The sequence below is a fragment of the Notamacropus eugenii genome, chromosome 1, assembly GCF_028372415.1.
Source record: "Notamacropus eugenii isolate mMacEug1 chromosome 1, mMacEug1.pri_v2, whole genome shotgun sequence".
NCBI lineage: Eukaryota > Metazoa > Chordata > Mammalia > Diprotodontia > Macropodidae > Notamacropus > Notamacropus eugenii.
In genome coordinates, this window is record NC_092872.1 from 7,081,405 (window position 1) to 7,108,125 (window position 26,721).

Genomic DNA, 26,721 nt, shown 5'->3' on the forward strand with positions numbered 1-26,721 from the left:
TAAAATTCATGGCAGGGATGGTTAGAGGGATAGGACAAGGCAGAACTAAGTAGATTGTGAAATTGGGGGTTACAAACTCCAAGGACAACAGAGCTCAGAATAGCAAACTAGGGAAGGCTGGTGCAATCCCGAGAGGCTTCCTAGAGGAGGTGATATTTGAAGTGGGCCTTTAAAGGATGGGTAAATTTGGATAGGGAAAGAGGTGTTTGCATGGAGGTGTGGGGAGAACAAAAGTAGTGAGCCAACCATGTGATCTGTAAAGCATGTTAAGGGCCAGGGAGACCAGACCACTCGGTCCCATTGCCTGCTTCCCTCCCAGGGCCAAAAATGTGTCTTTGCACAGGGCCCAGCATACAGTAGATAATGTTTACTAAAGGGGAAACATGTTATAGTGTAACCCAATTGGGGTAGGATTCACAAGATGAAAAGATTTAAAGCTAGAAGAGCCCTTAGAGATCATCTCATCGAGGGCTTCTTGACCAGGAGTTCACCTAAATCTCAGGGAATTACATTTTTATTTCCATATAATTGGTTTCTTTTGTAATCCTCTGCATTTTACTTTTTATTCATTTAAAACCATTATTCTGAGAAAGGACTTATAGGATTTTGCAGACAGTGCCAAAGAAGTCCACGACACAAAGTTAAGAACTCCTGATCCAATCCATCCTGTTCATTTTACAGTTGAGGAAACAAGTTCAGAAAGGTTGTGACTTACTAAGTACCAGAGTCATCATAAAGCAGGAAACGTGGTCCTAGTCTCTTTCCTGCCACCAACTAGGTCTGAGAGTTCGGGCAACTCATCCAACTTCTCTGAGTCTTATTTTGTTTGTAACAAGAAAAGCTATAAATGATTTATGTGGTAAATTGTAAATAAATAGTGCCAGAGCAATGCGAGCTATTACTATGTGCCTCCAGTATTTATTAAGCACTTACTGCATGCCAGACATTGTGCTTTAAGCACTGAACAACAAAAAATAGGAAGGAATACATAGAAATATGCTAATTTACAGGAATGAATACAGAGTGAAGAACAAATTAGAATAAACTATCTCATTAGCTCCCATAGGTTCAAGTTATCGTCTCTATGCAGTCAACTCCCAGATCTCTATTTTAGCCTCTCATTTTTGTCAAGCTCCAATGTGTACAAACTGGACATCTCCTGGATGCCGCACTGGCATTTCAAAGTCAACATGTCCAAAATAGATTTCATATTTTTCCCCAAACCCGTCTCTCCTCCAAATTTCCCTATTTCTATTAAGGTTACCACCATTATTCTGGTCACCCAGGCTCACAATCCCAGAATCTCTCTTTCTGTTACCAAGTCATCAATTCTACTTTCAAAACATCTCACATTCAATCCCTTTTCTCTACTTGAATAGCTGCTAACCTAAATTCATCATCTTACCTTGCCTACTTCAATAGAAACAGTTAGGTGGCAGAGCGGGCTTGGAGTCAGGAAGACCCAAGTTCACACTTGGCCTAATGCTGATCCCAATTCTTCTATACCTTGTAGCAGATGGTTTTTGTGAGTTGTTTCATGAGCTCAGGAATGGACTCTGACCAACTCTCTGGTGATCAGCCTCTTCCTATTTATGGAGGGATGGCCCTCTTGAGAGAAACAACATGCAAGGCCATTCTGGCTTCAGAGGACCTGCCTGAATGAGCATAGCCTTTGAGAACTCCATGCCACAGACAAGGATCAGAAATCATCTACCTAAGGAATACATTTAAAAGTTATTTTTAAAATGTACACTTTTCTGCTTCTTAGTTTCCATCCCTTTAAAAAGAGGATCATTTACCTCAAGGGGCTATTATGAATACCAATACAAGAACACATGTAAAAGTGCTTCCAAAAGTTTGAAAGTGTGAGAGAAAGGGGAGGCACTATGTTACGTTTATGTTTTAGTTTAGAGAAAAACAAACCATCTTATGCAGGTAAGGAAGGGGGGCAATCAGTGGTGGCTGGAGGGTGAACAAGAAAGGGCAAATTGAAGGATAGTTATAAGGTTATTGGTTAGTTTAGGTAGTAACTTGGTGGTGGTGGTGGTGAGAATAGTGATAATGATGATGACAGGTGGAACGGACTGGACCAAGGGAGAAATGACATTGTAGTAAAGCACTGGCCAAGGCAGGGTGGAGGAGGTCAGGAATAGGTAGTAGGTCAAATACATAATGCAGAATTCTAGTCTTGGAAACCACTGTTACAGTAGGAAGGCGATCAAACTGGGATTAGTGGACAAGGGGAAGATTCTGAGTCAGAGGTAGCTTTAAGTACCCTTCCAAAAATTACAACCCACAATCAGAAATGTCAGAGATGGAAATACAGGTTTAGAATGCTAATGAGAGTATAATGCTGGAGATATGGACTTAGGGCCTGTTTTGAAAAGGCAATAGTGGCTGGTAGTTTGCCTAGCTCTTTTCGCATCTATCCCTCTGGGGTATCTGACCTAACCTTCAAAATCCATGTCCAATTCTTCCCTTCAAGGACAGGACAGATGCATTCCACATTGATGAATTCTACCTAACATCTTTTCTTAATGTACTTTAAGGACTGACTCACAGCAAGTTTGAACAAGAATCATATGCCATCTAAGATGTCTTTCAGTAAAATTAATATATGCATGCATTAGTATCAAGAAAGTGTTTAGGTGGCATTATGGGGAAAACAGTGTACTAGAAGTTGGGACATCAGAGTTCTAGTTCAACCCTGGCTGGATGCTGACCCCCTGATAAAGATAATCCAGACCTAACACCATCCCAACCCTCAGGACCATTACTCCCTTCCCAACACTGCTTGGCATATAGTAAAGACTTAATAAATGTTTTCCATTCCATTCCATATTTACCTTAGACCTACTGTGGAAACCTGGGTGACCCACTTTCCATCTACTTCTGGTGTTGGCTGAGTCAGAGTTAAGCTTATCCCAAGACCTACCCTCAGAAACCAGCCATACAAACCACGAGTGCACTCCATCTAGGCAGTGAGAAAACGAGAGAAGCCATGTTTGGTCCCACCTCGGAGATGGATTTTAATATGTAGATTCCAATCAGATGGATACCAACTTGTGTAACAGAAGTCAAAGCAGAGCCAGAACCCCCTAGGGACCCAAACCAAAAGTTCATTGGGTGCAAAGGTCCTGGGAGTGATCCTGGGAAGATCAGTACCCAATCTACAACTCCCATGTTGGTCAAGCCAAGAAGAATTACAGAAATGATGAGGGCCAGATGCAATGACCCTTCCTATCCTTTGCCCTCCCCCATCCTGATCAAAATAGAGCAGGTAACTTGCCATAAAGTCCCCAGGAGGGCTATCTGTTGAAAGTGGTCTGGAAGTTCAGTCCTCAGTGGAGCTGATTTCTCAACAGCCACCATCTGTCTGGGCCTTTGACAAGTATTGGTCATACCGGTCCTCACACTGGCTCACAGTCATCAAGAAGTAGTCGGGGTTGGCAATGGCCTGAAGGAGATCATTTTGTACTAGGCAGATGTTGTAGAGTTCAGATGTGGGGACTGTGCAGCATTCTTGTTCTCCCTGGCCCATAAACACCTGCAGCCAAGAGCACACACACACATACACACATATACACAGAGTTCATGACGGGAGAATATGCTGTGGTCTCTGTATGAGGCTGGGAAGAGGGTCTCTGCCTAGCAATGTGGTACAAAATCACCACCCAATCTTTAGCCCCCGGGAAAGACTCCACTCCTCAGTTCCTCCCATGGTGGCCAATGCTGGGGGAGGTTTGGAAATCAGCCCAATCCTACCATAACCAACTTTTGGCTGGGCCAGACTTTAGGATGGGTGTCTCTCATGAACTTGGGTTAATTCCATGCATAGGAATTTAAAACTGAAAGAGACCAACAAGTCCAACTCCCTCATTTGATGGATGAGACAACAGAAGCTGAAAGAGGTCACTAGTGCCATTACCTCCAGCATCAAATATAAAATCCTGTTTGGCTTTTAAAGCTCTTTCTAACCTGGACCCCTCCTACCTTTCCAGCCTTGTTATACCTTATTCCCCTCCACGTACCCTGAGATCCAGTGACTCGTGGTCTCCTTCATGTTTTACATGATTGTGCATATGTAACCTACATCACATTGCTTACTGTCGCAGAGAAGGGGGAGGTGAAGGGGGGAGAAAATTTGGAACTCCAAATTTAAAAAATGAATGTTAAAAATTGTCTTTACGTGTAACTGAGAAAAAATAAAATACTATTTAACAAGAAACTAGTGGTCTCTCCTCGCTGTTCCTCACACATGACACTCCACATCCCAATGGTGCTAAATAACATTCTCCCTGAATGGCCCCCATGCCTGGAACTCTCCCTCATTTCTGCCTTGTGGCTTTTTTCCGGGTCCTCCTTAATTTCGGTGCCTTCCCCAGAAGATTACCCCTAACTGATCCTCTCTATCTCTGGTTTCTACACAGTTGTTTACATGTTGTTTCTTCCATTACAGTATGAGCTACTTGACAGCCAGGACTGTTTTTGCCTTTCTTCACACCCCTAGCACGTAGCACAGTGCCTGGCCTACAGTAAGCACGTCATAAATAAATGCTCTGATTAATTATATTTGTAATGAGTTTTGTTTTTCTTGCCTTCTCAAGAAAAGTGGGTAGGGGAGTGGGAGTAGTGAGGGAGAGAATGCAGAACTGACAATGAAATGAAATTTTTTAAAAAGTGAATGCTGGTTGACTTATTGACTCAAGTTGATCTAGGGTCACCTAGCCAAGTGTGAGGAAGGGTTTGAAGTCAGGCCTTCCTGCCTCCAAGTGCAGCGGTGTACCCCCTCTCCACCGTGCCACTCCCCGTCTCTGTGAATCCTTCCCAGTACGCCGATCTGTCTGTACCTGGGGGTGGAAGATGCTCTCTTTATCTTGCGGTCGAATATTATCATCGAAGCAGATGTGCTGGACCTCAGGGTCGTGGGGATCCACCCACAGCGGCTTGCCACCCTGACTGGAGAAATTGTTCTTGGCCCACCTGGAGAGGAGGGGAAAATGGGGGGTGTTGTTGGGGAGGCCATCATGGAGCCCATAACTTCCTGTGGTGGAACTTCCAACTGGGACAGCTTTTTGCCAGTGACAGGGAACCTACTCTACTTGGGCTCAGCCTTCCAGTGTTAGGAGCTTGGATTATAAGATATATAACGAGCTTTCACTGCTTGGACTACCTAATGTGAGAGCTGCTGGTATCAAATCACACAGCCAAGTCAAAAATTATTTATTAAGCAACTACTACGCACCAAGTGTTCAGGGGAGGCTTTGTTCATGGAGGAGATCGTACCTAAACTGTACTATGGAGAAGGGGATGTATGTCCATATAGGAGCCCTATGGAGAAACTGGATCACTTTCTTCAGTCCTAGGTGACTCCCTGACCCTGAAGGGACTATGACCAAACCAGAGATAGCAGCTCTTAGGGTGACAGACAGTGGGGTAGAAATGGAATGGCCCAGAATAGCAGAGTTTGAGACTAGGCTCTGACACTTACTGATTCTGTTACTTCTTTCTGAGTCTGTTTTTTCACCTGTAAAATGGTGAGAATAATACTTGCACTGCCTGTCTCCTAGAGCTGCTGTGAGGAAAGTACTTTGTAAATGTCTAGTGATAAATAACGCCTCTGGGCTGTTATTGTTATTACCATGCAAAGTGGTCCTGAAAGCCCCCTAGGCCTTCCAAGGCACTGAAGTAGTCATACACGACTCTTGCATCTGGCCAACTGGACACACGTTCTTTCCCTCGACTGACCATCACCTTTTTCGGACTGCAGCGGATCTTTCCGGGTCGCATGTCCACAGGGAGCTGCAGGAACAGGAAGAGGCTGAGGCTAGCACATATCCCCAGTGGTACCCACCTCCCCTTGTTTTCCCTCCCCCTGCCCAGTTCAAAGAAAGACTGGCTGCTCTTTAGTCACCACTGAACCTCTCCTGAGGAATGTCCTACTCTGGTTTCCCTTGCCCTAAGAGCATCTCTCACCACCACCTCTTTCAGGGCTGAGAACTGCGGGTGCTGGCCTTGGAGAGCTTTGTGTGTGGTCTGAAGTAGTGAGGTCAAGTCGTCGCCAAAAGTGCGGAAAACGACAGCAAAGCGTCGGCCCTGCTTACAAAGACTGGCCAGGAGTTTGAAAAAGGCTGGCAGTACACGGTGGTAATGACGGCCATCCTCCCCTGGGACAGAGAAAACTTCATCGGGCTGGCCAGGCCACTCCAATAGCTGCAGGTAGTAGGAGAAGAGTGTCTGGAAGGGGTGGCCCAGGGGAGTTGATGTAAACTCGGTGTGCCGGCCAAAATTCGAGGAGAAGCTGATGGCATCAGGGGTAGGAGGCAGCAATGAAGGGAACTCACTCAGCCACTGCCACTCACCTAAAAGAGAAAGTTGAGTCCAGAGTTGGGGTGGATTTGTAGTAGAGGGAGAGATGGAACATGGCCAAAAATCAGCAAGAGAGGACATCCCTGTTCCCCTCTCAGATATGGAGCTCAGTGGTGGCCAACTATCTCCAAAGTCAGTGTTCAGAGCTGAGTCAGGAGTCAGAAGCATGTTCCTAGATTCTGGAATCTAGAGCTGGAAAAGATCTCAGACCATCTATTACAAGTCCTTCATTTTCCAGATAGGAAAACAGACCCAGAGAGGGAATTTTTTTTTTCCTGCATAGACTTATGACTTCATTCACGTAGGGAATTTCAGGCAAGGAAGCTCACTTTATCAATGCAGACCTGCAAATCCTCTGCAGTGTTTAAGAGAAGTGCATGGGACGCTGGGAGTTTGAGCGATTTGTCCAGGGCCCTTTGCTTTGAGAAGGGAATAATTGATAATAATAACCTCCATTTCTATGTCACTTGATGATTTCTATGTCATTTCTACAGCTCTCTGTAACACGCTTTACAAATATTATCTCACGTGGATCCTCACAACAGCCCTGGAAGGTGGATGCTCTCATTATCCTCATTTTATAGAGGAGGAAACTGAGGCAGGCAGAGGTGAAGTGACGTGCCCAGGATCAAACAGTTAGCGGGTGTTTAAGACTGGATTTGAACTCAGGTCTTCCTGACTCCAGGCTGGTTTACTAAGTGGTTCCCTTACAACCCCCCAGTGACATAAGTAGTAAAGTTATTATTACCCTCTTTCAGATGGATGATAAACTGAGGTTCACAGAAGTGGTGACTTGCCCAAGGTCACGTAGCTCATTGAGGAATCTGAAGGAGTTGAACAGGTGAAGTGGGAAAACGGCCAAATGCTCAATAAGACGACCCAGTTCAAATCATCTCTATTATTTACTGCCTACGTGACTTTGGGTAAATCACCTCATCTCTCTGACCCTCAATTTTCTCCTATGTGGTAGGGCACAAAGACTTTCTAATGACTTTCCCTGCCACCAATTAATCTATAATCCTCTGAACCCCAGTTCTCCAGATTCCAGAACAATTACTCTGAGTTACACCACAGCAACTTGCCCAAGGACACAGGGAGTTGGGAAGGTCCTGAACTGGAACCCAGACATCCTGACTTTCACTTGTACCCTGATAATATTTAATATAAATTTTAGACTTTAATAAGGGCCAAAGTTTGACTTAAGAAGAGCCTGGACCTAATAGTCTCCTTTGTTTAACTTAGAGGACACCTTTTGATGTCAAGCAAACAAATGGGACTTCCTTACGAGATCCTTCTTCTGGCATCTTAGTGATAAGGAAAAACACAGATACCTTGGGTTGTAACTTCAGCTTTGTCAACTCTGTTAAGATAGCACAACTTCAAAGGCCTGGATATCTGTCATCAGAATGGTGGGAGGTTCTCCTTATCTTAAGTCACAGGCAACGGAAAGGAGATTCCCACACTTGGGATCATAAAACCCAATTGACACTACTTTGTTAATTGTCTTATCAGATTTACGATGTGTTTTATCTAAGAGAGCTCATTTCTCATGGTAAAAGGTACTTAAGACAGTCAACTTCTGTACTGAGTGAGCCAGTTCTGATCCTGGCTCCACAGCGCTATGTAACCACTATCTTTATGGGGAATTGTTTAATTAATTAAATCATAAAATGTATGCTTTTAGCCTGTTGCCTTTTCTCTAACCAGCTTTTCAGATCAACAACCCGTAACCTTCCTACAGATTGTGCCCTGCTCCAGGAGGAGGGGAAGAAAGTCTCTAGGGAAACCAGATTGGGGATCAGTTAGCATAGACTTGCACTCACTGGAGATCTCAGGTCCTTTCCCAACAAAAATAAAATGGCACTACAGCCTTTACAAAATACTTTCCTTATAAAACTGTGTTAAAATCCCATTTTACAGAAAAAGAACCTGAAGATCAGAGGAGTTCAGGGATTGTGCCTCAAGTCACACAAGAACAAATGTCAGATCAGGATTTCAACAGGTCCAGCAGTCCTTCCTCACCCTCTCCTTCTAATGGCTCCTGAAGATTCACTCCCTCCCCCAAACACCCACCTAAGCCACAGACGTATGTGGTCAACAGGCACACACGGCTGCAGGCCCGATGGCAGCAATGCCAAGGTCCTGGAATGCTTCTTACCCTCCTGGTTGAGCTGCCCCCAACACACAGTGCTCAGGTAGGAGTTGAGGGCAGCCACAGGGCCCTGGCCAGTGGCACTGTCAGACACGAGGATGGTGTTGTTTACGTCCATGTGAAGGACCAGCTTTTTGGTTCTTATGGTGAGAGGATGTTCAGGGGAACCTGAAGAGTCCGAACCCTCAGCTCCCAGAGAGCCTCCAGCAGGAGGGGAGCGCAGAGGCTTCCCAGGCCCCTCGGGGTCCGGGCTCCCTGGGGGTGGAGTCCTCCTCGGGGCCAGGAGGTGCTGTCCACTCCCATCGTTGTCTGTGCCCGCCGTCATGGCAGGGGCTCTGGGGGGTCTGCTCAGGGCTGGGCTGGCAGCCTCCTCCGGGGCCATGCCCTGTAGAGGGGGGAGGGGCCGAGGGGCAGAGAGGAAGCTTGGGAAGAGGTTAAGGAGGAAAAGGGAATTGGAGGATGACTGCAGGTGCGGGGGGGAGGGGGCTGCGAAGGGTTAACTCATGGGGGAGGGGATCCTGGAGGGTCCAGGAGTTCTCAGGAAAGGGGCCAGGCTGCAGATTTGGGGTCACAAGTCAAAGGCTTCGGTGAAGGGACCGGTTTGCTAGAGAAGAGAAGCAAAGTGAATGGCTGGGGGAGGGGCTGCCGGGGAGCGGGAGCGGGAGCGGGTGCGGGTGCGGGAGCGGGAGCGGGTGCGGGAGCGGGTGCGGGAGCGGGAGCGGGAGCCGGTGCGGGAGCGGGAGCCGGTGCGGGAGCGGGAGCGGGTGAGGGTGCGGGAGCCGGTGCGGGAGAGGGAGCGGGTGAGGGAGCCGGTGCGGGAGCGGGAGCGGGTGAGGGTGCGGGAGCCGGTGCGGGAGCGGGAGCGGGTGCGAGAGCGGGAGCGGGTGAGGGTGCGGGAGCGGGAGCGGGTGAGGGTGCGGGAGCGGGAGCCGGTGCAGGTGCGGGGGGGGGGTCGGAGGTCAGGGAACAGAAGTCCGCGAGAGAAGGCCCAACGGCGGCCTCGGGATGCGGAGGCAAGCTGGCGCGGGCCGCGGCTCCCAGGGCGGGGCGAGAGGGTGGGTGGCCTCCGACCCAGGGCCCACCTAGTCGCCTTAGCGCCGCTGTCCCGGCTCTTGACTTCCGGCCGCGGATTGCCGGCACCACAGACACCGGAACTGGCCGCCGGCCCTGGGCTAGAGCGTCTCCGTCCGGCCCCACCCCCGCCCCAGTCTTGCAGTGCCCCCTGGTGGGCGGATCGGGCCAGTTCCTCCAGCCCGAATGGGGGCGGGGCAAGCCCTCCAGCTGACTCCGCCCTCTCCCTGGGGAAGCTTCTCGCTCCACTCCCCCCGCCGTCGGGGCCCCAACGTTCCAGCGAGCCCTGCCCATTTGGACCCTGTCCTCATCCACCAAGCCCTGGGTCTCCATCCAGACCCATGGCCTTGGGGTCTCTGTGCTCTGTTCGCCTATCCCTTGGGATCACGTCCTGCTCCTGCTAACTGGTGACGGTGGGACTGACCTCTGGGCTTCAGTTCCATCGGGGTCAGGTCGGATGACCCCAAGGGCCCTTTCTGCTCCCCATCTAGGACCTTACATAATCTCTAAAATCCTTGCGGGGAAGACTGCAGAGTGGTTGGAGGACTGGACTTGGGAGCATTGGAAGGGGCGGGCGTGAGTCCGCCTCGTGCCTCGGATGCCTAGTTGCTGTGTGAGTTCGCACGCAGCTTCTTCACCTGTACATCTGAGATGATAATAGCAACCAGCTTTTAGGGTTTGGGGTAAAGGCAAAATGAGATGCCTTTGATAAAGCTTGCCAACAGTGATGGCCACATGGCACAGTTAGGACACTTACAACTCTAACCTCATCTCTGCCCCATCTCCTGCCCGCCCTCCCCCAGCTCAGCTCTGCCCTCGAGCAGGTTCTAACCAAATTAAAATTCAATACTTCGGGTAAGGAACTCAGCTAGGGGCTGGAGGAATGTAAGATCAATTTACATTGGTCTGGAGACTATAACTGTATATTTACTAGCAGTAAATACAAGATAATTAGAGGATGAAAACCTGCCCTAGTCACCTCAAAGAATCAGGAAAGACTTCATGTATGAGATGATACTGAATCTGAATCTTGAAGGAAACAAGGATTCTTCAGGTCTGGAAGATGACCCCTTCAAAGGCGGGGAGACTAGAGATAGTGTATCAAGCTGTGGATACAGATGGGGGCCAATGGAAGGTAGGTAGAGTGGATGAAAGGAAGAAATGTCAAATAAGCCAAATGTGTTAGAAGGGGGATAAAGGGTGATTGGCTCAATTTTTGCTTCTCCAGTTTGTCCCAGAATTGGTCACTTACCTGTGAGGGAGGCAATTGGAATCAGTATATCTAGCAGGGATGGCTTGAGCACCCCTGCATAGGAGGAAGGAAAAGTGTGTCTGATCCAGATATGGAGGAGGGATGGGTGGGGACAAGGTAACTAGGGCTCTTTGTTTTTTCCTGTTGGGAGCCTCCTTTCCATAGATGTGTTTGTATTGACACAGCTGCCTGGAACTGGGCTACCACAGGGAAGTAGCTCTTGTTTGCACAGGATATCACCTGCCTGCCCCTCCCATGCCCATGTTAACCTTTGGCTGAGACAAATGCCTAGTGTGGAGGGTAGAAGCATCCATCAACTGGAGGGCAAAACTCAGGTCAGCTTCCTGCATCTGACCAGAGCCTGGCCAGGGTCTTTTGTACAGCCAGAAAACTGAACAGGTAATGGGTCTTTCTGTATTCTCTAAGACAGGTTGGGATTGCTATAGCTCGAAACTTTCCTAGAAGAGCCCTTCCTGCAATAGGAGTCAAGGTCCTATCCACTCAAGCTGTGTCCAGGAGAAAAATAGGGAATAGAATCTGGGCATAGGGGGCATGTGGAGAGCAGCACACTAACCCAGCCTATGATTCCCAGGATCCCAGGGACCAGCCATTCCTGCTGGGCAGAGGACAAACAAGAGGATGGATACAGATGGAGAGGGAGGGCAGTCGGAATGCCAGAACCCAGAGGTGGGAATGCTGTGGCCAGCGCTGTGACTTCTGTCTGACTTTCTCTGGGATGCCACTAGGATCTCTTGTTCCTGTGACCTTTGGAACTTTTTTCTGACCCCCAAATTTGCCATTTTCTCCTACCCTTGCTCCTATTTCCCCTGAGGCCTAAAAGATCTCCTTCCTAAGTTCCCTTGCTGAAAGTCAACTCAAATTGGACTTTTTCCATGAATACTCTGAAGACTTCTCTAGTCTTTCCCTTTCAGATATCATGCCATACTTAGCTTTTGTTGTGTGACATATGACTGTAACATGTATTCTATATATCCTATGTATGTAACATAATTATGTGACATATTCTAGCTAGCTGCGTTTTGTGCACCTTATCTCCTTACTAGATTAGAGTCCAGCCATTTGTTTAATTGTTGTCTTTCGTTCTCAGAAAAGACCAAAACATCATCAGTATGATGGGGATCGAAGTACAATGTGTCTAACTGTGGCTGAGCAGGTGGATACAGAGGCTCGACATCTCATGTGTCCTTTGAGCTACTGCAATTCTGCTTTGCTCATAGAACACAGTGCAGGATGTAGGAACACTGTACTGTGCCTCTCGTGTCTCACAATCAATCCAAAGTTTTTCAGAGACCTTGAGAGTGTTCTTGTAAGGCTTCTTCTGACCACCATGTGAGCACTTGCTTTGTGTGAACTCTCTCTGTAAAATAGTCTTTTAGGCAAACATACATTTGGAATTTGGCCATGATCAGCCCCTCACAGTTAGACTCTCTGCAGTAGAGTTTGAATGCTTGGCAGTTTAGCTCAAGAAACGACCTCAGTGTCCCATAACTCATCTTGCCAGATGATCTTCAGAATCTTCCTAAGATAATGCAAATGGAAATGATTCAGTTTCTTGGCATGATGTTGATAATGCTGGCCAGGCGTACAACAATGAGATCGGCTAAACGGCTCTCTAGACTTTCAGTTGGATAGGCAGTCACATATCTGTTCTCTCACACTTTCCTTTGGAGCCTCCCAAACACGGCTAGCTCTAGCGATGCATGCATCAACTTTATCATCTATATGTATATCCCTGGACAGTATACTGCCAAGGTAAGTGAACGTATCCACAGCATTCAAAATTTCTCCCTTTGTTGTAACACATATGGATGCTGTGGTGCTGGCTGGTGGAGAACTTCCCTTTTCTTTATATTAATTGTTGGGCCAAAATTAGCACAAGCAGCAGAGAATCAATCTATGCAGTGTCACAGCTCAGCCTCAGAATCTGCCCTGAGGGCACGATCATCTGCGAACAAACTCTCCTTCCACTTTAATCTTGACTTTTCAAGTCAAACAATTTACCATCAGTGAGGTGGACTGGCTTTGATGCCATTTCTATCCTTCAAGGACCATAGTGCTTTTGTACAGTAGGTACCTTAATAGCTCTTTGTTGTAGTGTGGATTCTTTCTTCCCCTTGCAGGAGGTGGACCTGGAGGGTTTAAGTCCAAGGGAGCAGGAGAGCCTGAAGTTCCTTTTGGACACCATTGCTGCCCTAGATGGGGATGAAGACAGGGATAGAGACAGGGACCCGGAGGCTCTAGACAGTGGTCAAGACTCAGTACCAGGTAAGATCCTGGGCATAGGAAAACAATAGGATGGATGGGGATAGACCTCAAACTGAATGAGGACACAGAGTCTACAGCAATCCCAGCTGCCCAACACCTCACAGAACATCAACTGTCAGGAATTTTAAAGGCCATGGAGTCCAATGTGGTTGGGTAACCAGTGGGGACACTGAAACACAAACAGGTGATGGAACTAGCACCTAGGTCTTGAGATGTGACTCCTAACCCAGGGTTTTCCATGCCACCTTGCACTACCACTTTTTTCTCATATGATGGGAATTTGGGGTTGGTGGGAGAGATGTGGCGGTAAGGAAGTTCAAGGCTCTTCTCCCTAATAAATCTAACCTGTCTCCATCCTGATTCTTTAGATGGTTCTATGGAGCACAAACGTCTAAGTACAATCCCTCAACCCCTGGCTACTCCAAGCAGAGTCCGTAAATTTGATACTATTGTACGGTCTGGCATCAGTGTCCGAGAGCTACGGGATCATTTCCGGGGACTGAACCAGGTACCAGGGACCACAAACGCTACAGGAGAAATGCTGCCTCCACGTGCCCAAAAGCCTGGGCTTCTTCCAGGCCATGTCAGGCTTGCAGGAACCCCCAGCCAGGTTGCTAGGGTTCCCAAACTGTGAACTTGTCCCTAAAGGGGATCTGGGACCCTCTTAGCTCAGGGTTCATAAGAGATGATAGAATTCCAGAATCTCAGAGCTGGAAGAGGACCTCAAAGAGCTTCCAATACAAGCCATGATATTATGAACAGTAGACCCTCCCATAGAATCCCCAGACTTTACTTGAAGACTTCCAATGATGGAGAAGTCAGCACTTATTGAAGCAGCCCATATCCTTTTGGTGCAGTTGTTACTGTTCGATCTCTGCTTCCATGTAACGTCTTCCCATTGTTCCCAGCCTTGCCCTGCAGAGCCGAGCAAAACTGTAATCCTCTCGATAACCCTTGAGATACTTGAGTCTTCTCTTTTTTAGGCTACACATCCCCAGTTCCTTCAACTTATTTTCAGATGGATTGATCTCCTCATTCTGGTTACCTCAGCTATGTTCCAGTTTATCAATAACCCCTTTAAAAATGTGGCAGGTACAAATAAACACAGTATGCCCAGGATGATTTGACAATGGAGATGATCTCCCTCTCCCTCCCATTCTGGACATTGTACCTCTCTGGATGCAATTTAAAATTACGTGACATTTTTCAACTGCCATGTCACACTGATGGACATCAAAAAGTAATAGTAGGGAGACTAAATGACCTCGAAGATCCCTTTTCATTAAATCTGTTATCTCTTGGTCACCTATTAAATCTTTCAGTTTCTTCACAGGAGCTACTACTATCTCACCAGACCACCTCTTTCTGTACTTATGCAATTTGACTTTATGAATCATAGGATTTAGAACCAGAAGGAGAATTCACATATTAACACCCTCATTTTACAGATGAATACAATGAGGCACAGAGAGGTTAGGTGTCTTTCCCAAAGTCACACAGCTGGTAAGTCACAGAGCCAAAATTTGAACCCAATGCTCTTGTCAGGATAAAGCCCTATGGTCTCTGAGCTGGGGATGGGGACCAGGAAGCTTGTAGTATTCAAGAAGAATTCATTGACTGGTTACAGAACCTCCCACTCCCTAAAACAAGGGATCAGAAGGATGGACATTAGAGGAGCCTCATTTACTGGCCACATTTTGCCCAGACTAGCTTCTCCCGCCAAACATGGGTACCAAACACTTCTTTGGGACCTTTCACCTGTGCATCCCAGAGTAAGGTAGGCAGATGAACCTTCAGTGGAGTAGGGTACCCCTCCCTTCATCTCTCCTGGGGGTCTCCTTGGAGATGTATGAAGTATCTTGAAAGATCATGTCCAATGGTTCCACTGATACTATGGTTTGTAGTGGACTGGAGGTGGAGGAAAGGGTGTATTGAAGTTCTCACAGATCCCTCTTGTTAGGCCAAAATTAGCACAAGAAGCAGAGACTCAGTCCACACATTGCTGCATCTCAGCCTCAGAGCCTGCACTGAATATACAGTCATCTGCTAACAAAAGCTCATGTACCAACTCTCCTTCCACTTTAGTCTTGGCACCCAGAAAGGCCTCATATAAGTTCCTTTGAATTTGGCCTCTTGAGGAAATGGGGATTAAACAGATCCCAGAAGACTGATCCATTGAACACTATCAACCTCACTCTGTTGCTTTTCCCTCTTCCTTCATGGCCTTTCCCCAGGATGGGGAAGGAGATGGGGGTTAGGGGCTGGAAACCAGAATATATAAACCAGGTCAATTACCAGGCTAGGCCCATAGTGATTACTCATAGCTGCTTGGACATTAATTGCCAAGTAGAAGAGCCTTGCCCTCAAGAAAATACAATATTTAATTCTCTAATTCGTCTAGAAATTAAGGAGGAAGAACGAGAGGATGCCTGAAGAGGGACCCCAAGGGAGAGGGCAAGTGCCAGAGGTTACTGAGGAAGAAGGTTCCCTGGTACTCCTTTCAGTGAGAAAGGAGCTGTATAGAGGGGAAGGCCCCAGAGGTTACTGAAGAAAGAGCCCGGGAATTTATATCCACCTTTGGGAATGAGTCTGAGATGAGGAAGAAATTCCAGGAAAGGGCAAGAGGCACAGCATGATTTTACCTATGTAGCCCTACCACCACCACCACCACCACCACCACCCCTACTTGGAAAAAGACTCCTGGTCTGCCTTTCTATTCCATTCCTTGCCTGATAGAGGCCTACTTCTTGCTGACCAATGATGTTCAGCTTGCTGCTGTAGTCCGAGTTAGGCACAGGGGCAGGTCCTGGACAACTGGCACAGCTTTGAAACGATGCGGACCACAAAGGAACCAGGTGTTACAATGAAGACTCGACCAGACTGGTGGGACCAGCAGCTGCTGTGAACTTGCTTCCCCTAGATCCTAATACTTCTGCCATTTCCTCTAAGTGCTTCCTAAGCAGACCTTGACAAGTTCCCAAATATTCCACTCTTTCTCCATATTCTCTTCTCCATGAGGGAGTAAGGATGGCCATTTGGAGGATCAGAGAGGAAGGAGGGCATGAAAGGAAGCAATTTCATTAGAGTTTTGCTATTTGGACGCTTTTTTGGGGGAGAGACAATTGGGGTTAAGTGACTTGCCCAGGGTCACACAGTTAGTAAGTGCCTGAGACTCAGTTTGAACTTAGATCTTCCTAACTCCAAGGCCAGTTCTCTATCCATTGTGCCACCTCACTGCCCTGGAAGCTTCTTTACAATTATCTAATTGGACTTTAATAAAGTAGTAGAAACTTAGAGGTTCCCATGAAACAGGGTGGAAGGTCAAGGTAGAAATGTGAGATTTTCCTGTTTTAGACATTTTTGAATATATCCAGATCTAACTCCTAGATCTATAAGTCAGGGCCGGCTTGCTTATGGGACAGTTGAGGGAGAGAGAGTAGTCTCAAGTCAAATAAAGCTAATGAGCATTTATTAAACACAGATTGTACTATGTACTGGGAACACAGTGAAAGGCGATAGAATGTCCTTGTTCTCAAGGCAACAACATGTAAATTACTATACAGAGACAATACACATACAGGATAATTAGAGATAATCTCATAGGGAAAACAGGCAGCTATGTGGCACAGTGGTTAGAGCACTGGACCTGGGCCTCGTGTGCCTCAAAAATCCAATCTGAAACAAAAGGAAACTAAGCGAGAGCTCCAGGCACAATCAGTTAATTAGGGAGATGGGTAGTTGCCAAGAAATTGGATTCAAGACCTTCTTCAAAGTCAAGGATCCCCCTGCTCAGTGACCAGCCCCTTTTTTTGACCTTGGGAGGTCAAAGTGATACATTACACTTCATGATTGGTCATCTTTTAAAAAAAATTTATTTTCCCCAATTCCACGTAAAAATGATTTTTAATACTTGTTTTTTAAAATTTTGAGTTCCAAATTCTCTCCCTTCCTTCTCATTGAAAAGACAATCAATATGATATAGATTACATATGTGCAGTCATACAAAACATTTCCACATTAGTTATATTGTGAAAACAAAAAAAATTCAAGAAAAATAAAGTGCGCTTTGATCCGCATTTGGACTCCATCAGTTCTTTTTCTGAAGGTGGATAGCTTTCTCATCATAAGTTCTTTGGAATTGTCTTGGATCATCGTATCGCTGAGAAGAGCTAAGTCATTCACAGGTGATCATTGTACAGTATTGCTGTTACTGGCTATAATGTCCTGATTCTGCCCACCACTTTTCATCAGCTCATGTCTATCTTTCTAGGTTTTTCTGAGAGCATCCTGTTTATCATTTTTTATAGTATTATAGTATTCTATCACAATCATATGCCACAACTTGTTCAGCCATTCCGCAGTTCAAGGGCATCCCCTCAGTTTCCAATTCCTTACCACCACTAAAAGAGCTGCTATAAACATTTGTGTACATATAGGACCTTTTCCTTTTTGTTCTCTTATCTCTTTGAAATCCAGACCTAGTAGTGGTATTGATGGATTAAAGGGTATGCACAGTTCTATAGCTCTTTGGGCATAATTCAATTGCCCTCCAGAATGTTTGGGTCACTTCATAACTCCACTGACAATGCATTAGTGTCTCAATTTCTTCACATCCCCTCCAACATTTGTTATTTTCCTTTTCTGTCATATTAGGCAATCTGATAGGTATGAGGTGGGACCTCAGAGTTGTTTTAATTTGTGTTTCTCTAATCAATAGTGATTTAGAGCATTTTTTTCATATGACTATAGATAACTTTGATGACTTCATCTGAAAATTGTCTGTTCATATCCTTTGGTCATTTATTGATTGGGGAATGACTTGTATTCTTATCAAATTGACTTAGTTTTCTATAGATTTGAGAAATAAGGTCTTTATCAGAGAAACTTATAAAATTTTTTTTCACAGTTATGATTACTATGTATTTCTCTCCATTTTATTTTCCCTCTTTCTCCTATTCTCTTTTAACCCTGTCCATTCTCAAAATGTTTTGCTTCTGACTTTTACTGTCCCCAATCTGCCCTCCCTTCTATTAGCATGTCTTCCCTTTTCTTATTCCCTTCCCCTCTTGCTTTCTTGTATGGTAAGATAGATTTCCACACACATCTGAGTGTGTATGTTATTTCCTCTTTGAGCCAACTCAATGAGAGTAAGGCTCATGGGTTCCCCTCCCACACCTTCCTTTGTCTTCCCTCCCCTCCAGTATAAAAGCTCTTTTGTGCCTCTTTTATGTAAGATAATTACCCCATTCTACCTCTGCCTTCCCCTTCTCCCAGTGCATTCTTCTTTCTCAACCCTTAATTTAATATTTTTAGACATCACCCCATCATATTCCATTCATACCCGTGACCTTTATCTATGTATACACCTTCTAACTGCCCTAATAACGGGAAAATTCTTAGGAGTTCTACATTTCATCTTCTGAAGGTGGGATAGCTTTTCCATCATAAGTTCTTGGGAACTGTCTTGGAATGCAAACAGTTTAACCTTATTGAATTCTTTATGATTTCTCTTTCCTGGTTACCTTTTTATGCTTCTCTTGAGTCTTGTATTTGAAAATCAGATTTTCTATTCAGCTCTGGTATTTTCATCAAGAATTCTTGAAAGTCCTCTATTTCATTGAATAGTCATTTTTCCCCCTGAAGAATTATACTCAATTTTACAACTAGCTCTTTTGTCTTCTAGAATATCATATTCTAAGTCCTCTGATTCTTTAAGGTAGAAGCTGCTAAATCCTGACTGTGGTTCCTCAATACTTAAATTGTTTCTTTCTGGTTGCATGCAATATTTCTCCTTGACCTGAGAGCTTTTGAATTCGGCTATAATATTCCTGAGTTTTCATTTTGGAATCTCTTTCAGGAGGCAATCGTTGATTCTTTCAATTTCTATTTTATCTTCTGATTCTGGATAACAGGGCAGTTTTCTCTAATAATTTCTTGAAAGATGATGTCTAGGCTCTTTTCTCAACCATGGCTTTCAGGTACTCCAATAATTCCTAAATTATCTCTTATCAATCTATGTTCCAGGTCAATTTTTAAAATTCATATTTTTAACTATTTTCTCATTCTTTTAATTTTGTTTTATTGTTTCTTGATGTTTCATGGAGTTATTAGTTACTACTTGCCCAGTTCTAACTTTTTTTTCATTCCAAAATGAGTATGAATTTTATTCCTTCCTTTAGTTGAATGTGATGAGTAAACTTCATATTTTTCTCTCACCTCCCCTCTTTTTCCCTCCACTAAAAAGTCTTTTGCTTGCCTCTTTTATGAGAGATAATTTGCCCCACTTCATTTCTCCCTTCCTCCTCCCAATATATTTCTCTCTCACCACTTGATTTCATTTTTTAAGATATGATCCCATCCTATTCAATTCACTCTGTGCTCTGTGTGTGTGTGTGTGTGTGTGTGTGTGTGTGTAATCCCACCAACTACCCAGATACTGAGAAAAGTTTCAAGAGTTACAAATATTGTATTTCCATATAGGAATGTAAACAGTTCAACTTTAGTAAGTCCCTTATGACTTCTCTTTGCTGTTTAACTTTTCATGCTTCTCTTCATTCTTGTGTTTGAAAGTCAGATTTTCTTTTCAGCTCTGGTCTTTTCATCAAGAATGCTTGAAAGTCCTCTATTTCATTGAAAGACCATTTTTTTTCCCCTGAAGTATTATACTCAGTTTTGCTGGGTAGGTGATTCTTGGTTTTAGTCCTAGTTCCTTTGACTTCTGGAATATCCTATTCCATGCCCTTCGATTCCTTAATGTAGAAGCTGCTAGATCTTGCGTTATCCTGATTGTATTTCCACAATACTTGAATTGTTTCTTTCTAGCTGCTTGCAATATTTTCTCCTTGACCAGGGAACTCTGGAATTTGGCCACAATGTTCCTAGGAGTTTCTCTTTTTGGATCTCTTTCAGGAGGTGGTCGGTGGATTCCTTGAATACTTATTTTGCCCTCTGGTTCTAGAATCTCAGGGCAGTTTTCCTTGATAATTTCATGAAAGATGATGTCTAGGCTCTTTTTTTGATCATGGCTTTCAGGTAGGCCCATAATTTTTAAATTGTCTCTCCTGGATCTATTTTCCAGTCAGTTGTTTTTCCAATGAGATATTTCACATTATCTTCCATTTTTTCATTCTTTTGGTTTTGTTTTGTGATTTCTTGGTTTCTCATAAAGTCATTAGCCTCCATCTGTTCCATTCTAATTTTGAAAGAACTATTTTCTTCAGTGAGCTTTTGAACTTCCTTTTCCATTTGGCTAATTCTGCTTTTGAAAGCATTCTTCTCCTCATTGGCTTTTTGAACCTCTTTTGCCAATTGAGTTAGCCTGTTTTTCAAGGTGTTATTTTCTTCAGCATTTTTTTGGGTCTTCTTTAGCAAGGTGTTGACCTGCTTTTCATGCTTTTCTTGCATCTCTCTCATTTCTCTTCCCAGTTTTTCCTCCACCTCTCTAACTTGATTTTCAAAATCCTTTTTGAGCTCTTCCATGGCCTGAGCCCATTGAATATTTATTCTGGATGTTTGGGATACAGAAGCCTTGACTTCTGTGTCTTTCCCTGATGGTAAGCATTGTTCTTCCTCATCAAAAAGGATGGGAGGAGATATCTGTTCACCAAGAAAGTAACTTTCTATGGTCTTTTTTTTTTTCCCCTTTTCTGGGCATTTTCCCAGCCAGTGACTTGACTTCTGAGTTTCCTCTCCACACCCATCTGGCCTCCAGATCCGCCCAGCTAGTGCTTGGGGTCTGAGATTCAAATGCTGTTTCCCAGCCTCAGGGCTTTTAGCAGGGGCGGGATTGCTATTCAGTGTGAGATTAAGTTCAGGTGCTCAGGTTGGGACAGGGCTGCTACATGGGGCTCAGTTCCCTCAGGGAGTTTATGCAGAGACCTTCAACAATGGATCCAAGCTCCTGCCTGCTTTGGGAGCCCCTGCCTGCTGCTGCTTTCGCTGCTGCCTCCCAAGGGGGCCTGAGCTATGGGAACACCCCGCTCCCCTCTCTGCGAGCTGAAAAGACCCTCTCACTGACCTTTGGCACCTGTGGGTGGAGGGACCTGCTGGGTTGCTGGAGATTCAGTCCCTGAAGCCTGCTCGGATCTGCTCCTCTCAGTGCCGTGTGGCCCAGGCAGGGCTGGGCTCTGCTCCAGATCAGTGTGCAAGGAATCTTTCGTGTTAGTTTTTCAGGTCTCTCTGGAACAGAAATCTCCTCTGCTCCATTGTTCTGTGGCTTCTGCTGCTCCAGAACTTGTTGGGAGTTCTTCTTTACAGGTATTTTACGGGCTGTGGGTTGGGAGCTAGCATATGTGTATCTTTCTACTCCAACATCTTGGCTCCTCTCCCCAGTTCTAACTTCTAAGGAATTATTTTCTTCAGTGAACTTTTGTACCTCTGTTTCCATTTGGCCAATTCTACTTTTAAAAGGAGTTCCATCAATAGATTTTTGTGCTTCTTTTACCATTTGACCTATTCTGTTTTTCAAGATATTTTCTTCAGTACTTTTTTTGTGCTTCCTTTCCCAAGCTGTTGATTCTTTTTAAATTTTTTTTGTATCATTAAAATTTATTTTCCCAATTTTTCTTCTACTTTCCTTATTTGATTTTTAAAATCCTTTCTGATCTCTTCCAGGATTTTTTTTTTTTGCCTGAGATCAATTCACATTTTTCTTTGCATCTTTGGATGTAGCAGTTTTGACTTTGTTGTCTTCTTCTGAGTTTGTATTTTGATCTTCGCTGTCACCACAGCACCTTTCTATGGTTAGGATCTTTTTTTCTGTTTGCTCATTTTTCCAGTCTATTTCTTGACTGTATGTAAAAGTGGGGCTCTGTTGCCAGGGTGGAGGGGACATTGTCCTAAGCTTGAGGCCTTTCTTGCTGCTACTCTCAGAGTTAATTCTGGGGGTCTTCAGGGGGAGTTTTCAGTTCTTCCAAGGTAGTATGATCTAAGGAGAAGTATGGTCACTGCTCTCCTGGACTGTGTACACTAATCATAAGCACTCTTTTCCGCCCTGGAACTATGATCAGTTCCCTGAACTCACAAGCTCTGCTATGTTAATGTTCCTCCTCACCCTGGGACTGTGACCCAGGACCTACATCCACATATAGGCAATGCAAATAGAGTCCTACACACAATGCCGGCAAAGGGCTGTAATCTTCTGACTAGTTTTTGATCCCCTTATCTTCTGTGGGCTGAGTCACTGATTCAGTCACTTCCAAGGCCTGTTGCTGGTTTGATGGGTTGCATCCTGTGCTGGCACAACCTGTACCAGAGCGTATGTCATTGTCACCCCAGTGCAACGGAACTTTTCTACCCACCTTCTAAGTTGTTTTGGACCGGAAAATTGTTTTACCCCATCATTTGTGGGTTCTTCCACTCCCAAATTCATTTTGAGGAGTTACTTAAAGTTCTTTGGAGGAGAATTGGGGAGAGCTGAGGTCAGTCCTTTCTTTTTCTCTGTCATCTTGACTCTTCTACACCTCATGATCAGAAGCAGGGGAACTCCTATGATTTGCTGAGGGAGATGTCCATCAACTCTAGTACTTGTCAGCAATCCAAAATTGAACAGCAGTATTGTGGGGCCTTCTACATTGTCAGCAGTATAAGAACATTATGGCATAGGAACAATGAAAGGAAATTGTGGTTTTTCAAGCATAGTTCTCTTATAGGAGTTATGGGGGTGGGTAGTGCTAACACAGAAAGTTCTTAACATAAATTAATATAAGTCCTTATACCAAGCCTAATTAAGAAAGTATAAATCTATCTCATAAATCAAATAGTAATTTTATCATCAATACATGATGAGTTAATTAGTTATGACTCTTATTCTTATAATTAAATCAAACTTAATTCCATTCCACTTAATGCACTAATAAAATCATTGATACCCATTAAATCACAATGAACTGAATAAATACTGATTAAAATGAGCAAGGGCATCAAAATTATCTTTACATCTCAAAAAGACCTGAGTTTAAATGCTGCTTCAGAATTTAACTAGCTCTGTGACCTTGAACAAGCCTCTTAACCTCTGCCTCAGTTTCCTCATCTGTAAAATAGAGAAAATAATAGCACCTGTCTCCCAAGGTTTGGGGGATAGTAAAATGAGAGTTTGTAAAGTGTTTTTGCGAACCTTAACTATATATATGAATGCTAGATGTTGTTATTGTTTGCATTAAGAGAAACTGGGAAAAGCTTCTTGCAAAAAGAAATAGGAGGTAGCTAGGTTATGAAGAGTTGTAAAAGCCAGAAGATTTTATATTTGATCCTGGAGGTAACAGGAAGCTTTGGTGTGTATTAAGTAGGAGAGCGACATGGTCAGACCTACATTTTAGGAAGTTAACCTTGGCAACTAAATAGAGCATGAATTGGAGCAAGGAGAGACTTGAGGCTGGGGATCCACTAGAAAGTTTCTGCAGTAGTCTAGGAAAGAGCTGATGAGAGCCTGAACCAGTGTGGTGGCTTGTCAGTGGAGAGAAGGCAACATATATGAGAGACAGTAGGAGGGAAGAATTAATAGGATTTGACAAATGATTGAACATCTGGAAAGAGAAGAATTAAGTTTGGCACTTGGGTTATGAGCCTGTGTGATTGGAAGAATGATGGTGTCCTTGACAGTATTAGGAAAGTCAGGAATAGAGTAGGGCTTTGGGAAACAGATAATGAGTTCAATTTTGGACACACTGAGTTGAAGACATCTCTAGGATATCCAGTTTGAGATGTCTAACTCTCCCCTCTCTCCCAATCCCATAAACACCAAGCTCCACCTATACTCACTGAATACTCTGGCAGCATGGGAATGATCTAGGAGTAGCACCACCTGGTGGCAAATATATATATTACATACCCTAACTAATTAATTAATCAATCCATCAATTACTTAATTGACAGCCTGCTTCTCTGTAGATTACAGAAGGCAGGGGAACAAGTCAGTTACGGATGATTACAGTTTTCGGCAGAACCCTCAGATTGTGTAATGGTCATCTACTTGTGCTGAGTCAGTCTGGGTGACTCCATTTTAAATGAGTACTTGGATAGCTAGACTGCCAGAGAAAACCTCTCTAATATCTACTAATCCCATCTCTGTAGGATAAAGTAATGAGGGAGGGGCTGAGGTGGCACTAATCCCATCTCCTCATAACTATATGTACCAATTAAAATGTTTGTACCTTTATGTAGAAATAGTTTACTCCTGTCTATAAAAAGCAGCCCAGGGTGAATCCAGGCCAGCCTTACTCCAGGTGTCTTGCTGCCTTGATGTCTAAATAAAATCCTTGTAACTTTCTTTTCCTGAGTTTGTCTTAGCGACCAGGGTGAGACTCAACATTTCTTTTTTATCCCACTTAATAGTACTTTATTTTTTTCCAGTTACATGCCAAGATAGCCTTCAACATTCACTTTTACAAGATTTTGAGTTCCAAAATTTTTTCTCCCTCCTTTCCTTCCCCCCTCCCCAAGATGACATGCAATGTGATATAAGATATACATGTACAATCATATTAAACATATTTCCACATTAGTAATGTTGTGAAAGAAGAATTAGAACCAAAGGAAAAAACCATGAGAAAGAAAAAAAGAGAGAAAATAGTATTCTTTGATCTGCATTTAGACTCCATAGTTCTTTCTCTGGATGTGGACAGCATTTTCCAGCCAAGATTTCTTTTTAACAAAGTAAATACCTAGCCCATACCTTCTGTCATTTGAAGTTCACTAGTGCTAGTGGGGGAGAGAATCCCCTAAGGTCACATACATGGAAACCCCTGAAATCCAGGACAAACAGTTTGGGCATATTGAAATATTTTTTGTTATTATTTTTAGTCATTTCAGTTGTGTCTGTCTCTTCCTGACCGAATTTGGGATTTTCTTCACAAAGATGTTGGAATGGCTTGCCATTTCCTTCTCCAACTTATTTTACAGGTGATGAAACTGTAAACAGGGTTTACAAGCAAACAGGGTTAAGTGACTTATCTAGGATCACACAGCTAGTAAGTTTGTGTGAGACCAGATTTAAACTCAGATAGATGAGTCTTCTTGACTCCAAACAGGCTCACCACTAGCTGCTCCCATTTTAGGAAAAGCTAAAACATGATCAGTCCTTTATGCTCTCTCCCTGACACTTGTAATTGTATCAGAGTGATTGTTATCAATTTAATTCAATTTGAGGAGCATTTGTTAAGTGCTTGTGTTAAATGATGGGGATCCCAAGGCAAAAATTAAACAATTCCTGCCCTCAAGAAGCTTATATTCTGCCAGGAGGAAGTAGCATATATACAAAAGAGTAAATACAATTTTTCTTTTGTCCAGACCTGTGTTTTTACTGGTGTATGAAACTCTCAGTGAGCAAACCCTCTGCTACCAATGAAATTGGCAATTATTATTGTTTAATTTATAGTGTTAGAGTTACCTGGTTCATTGAGAAGTTGAGTAACTTGCCCAAGTCTCACAGCCAGTATTGAGACCAGGTCTTCCAGGAATCTGAAGCCAGCCCTGTATCCACACTGCCTTTATAAACATATAAAATCTGTGTGGCAGCTTGGTGGCTTAGTAGATAGAGAACCAGATGGAGTCAGGAAGACGTGAGTTTACATCCTGCATTTGGACAAGTCAACTAATCTCTTAACTTCAGTTTCCATCTATAAACTGGGGCTAATTATAGCACCTAACTCAGAGGGTTGCTGTGAGGACATAATGAAATAATATATATAAAGCTCTTTGTAAATTTTAAAGTGCTGCATAAATGCCAACTATTATTATTTTAAAATAGTATTTTATTTTTTTCCCAATTACATGTAAAAACAATTTTTAACATTCATTCTTTAAAATTTTGAGTTCCAAATTCTCTGTCTCTCCCTTCCCTCCTCTCTCCCTGAGATGGTAAGCAATTTTTTTTCTCCTGGTATTTTTCTTTTTATTTTTTTTAATTATAAAAATTTTTTTTTCACTTAATAGTATTTTATTTTTCCAATTACAGGTAAAGATAGTTTTCAACATCCATTTTTATGAGATTTTGAGTTTCAAATTTTTCTCCCTCCTTCCTTTCTCCCCTCCCCAAGACAGCAAGCAATTTGATATAGGTTTTATATATATAAATATACACAATCAAGTTAAACATATTTTCACGTTGGTCACATTAAGAAAGAAGAATCAGAAAAAAGGGATAAATCATAAGGAACCCCCCCCCAAAGTAAAAATAGTATGCTTTAATCTGCATTCAGACTCCATAGTTATTTCTCTGGATGTGGTTAGCATTTTCCATCATGAGTCTTTTGGAATTGTCTTGGATCATTATATTGCTGAGAAGAGTTAAATCAAAGATGGTCATCATACAATGTCACTATTACTGTATACAATGTTCTCCTGGTTCTGCTCTCTTCACTCAATTGATGTTCATATAAGTCTTTTCAGGTTTTTTTGAAATCTGCCTGCTCATCATTTCTTAAAGCACAATAGTATTCCATTACATTCATGTACCGCAACTTGTAGAGCCTTTCCCCAATTCAGCATCCCCTCAATTTCCAGTTCTTTGCCACTACAAAAATAGTTGTCATAAATATTTTTGTACACGTGGGTCCTTTTCCCTCTTTTATGATTTCTTTGGGATACAGACCTA

General features: G+C 43.8%; 2 protein-coding genes across 3 annotated transcripts; one reads left to right on the forward strand and one right to left on the reverse strand.

Moving 5' to 3' along the window:
* Positions 1-3,000: 3,000 nt before the first annotated feature.
* LOC140532643 (uncharacterized) lies at positions 3,001-9,445 on the reverse strand. Its single transcript, XM_072651353.1, has 5 exons — positions 8,528-9,445; positions 5,977-6,362; positions 5,642-5,802; positions 4,851-4,983; positions 3,001-3,547 (listed from the first exon to the last, which is right to left on the reverse strand). Exons 1-5 carry the CDS (start codon positions 8,901-8,903, stop codon positions 3,359-3,361), a joined length of 1,245 nt encoding a protein of 414 aa, XP_072507454.1. The 5' UTR covers positions 8,904-9,445; the 3' UTR covers positions 3,001-3,358.
* A 283-nt stretch (positions 9,446-9,728) lies between these two features.
* On the forward strand, positions 9,729-17,189 carry LOC140532648 (uncharacterized). 2 transcript variants are annotated; one of them, XM_072651368.1, is made up of 4 exons: positions 9,729-10,727; positions 11,437-11,531; positions 12,986-13,130; positions 13,499-17,189. In XM_072651368.1, the coding sequence occupies exons 1-4, from the start codon at positions 10,595-10,597 to the stop codon at positions 13,762-13,764; spliced, it is 639 nt and encodes a 212-aa protein (XP_072507469.1). In that variant the 5' UTR covers positions 9,729-10,594; the 3' UTR covers positions 13,765-17,189. The 2 variants fall into 2 exon arrangements, with proteins under 2 accessions (XP_072507469.1, XP_072507478.1); XM_072651377.1 differs by lacking the exon at positions 9,729-10,727 and adding an exon at positions 11,030-11,243.
* The last annotated feature ends 9,532 nt before the right edge of the window (positions 17,190-26,721 follow it).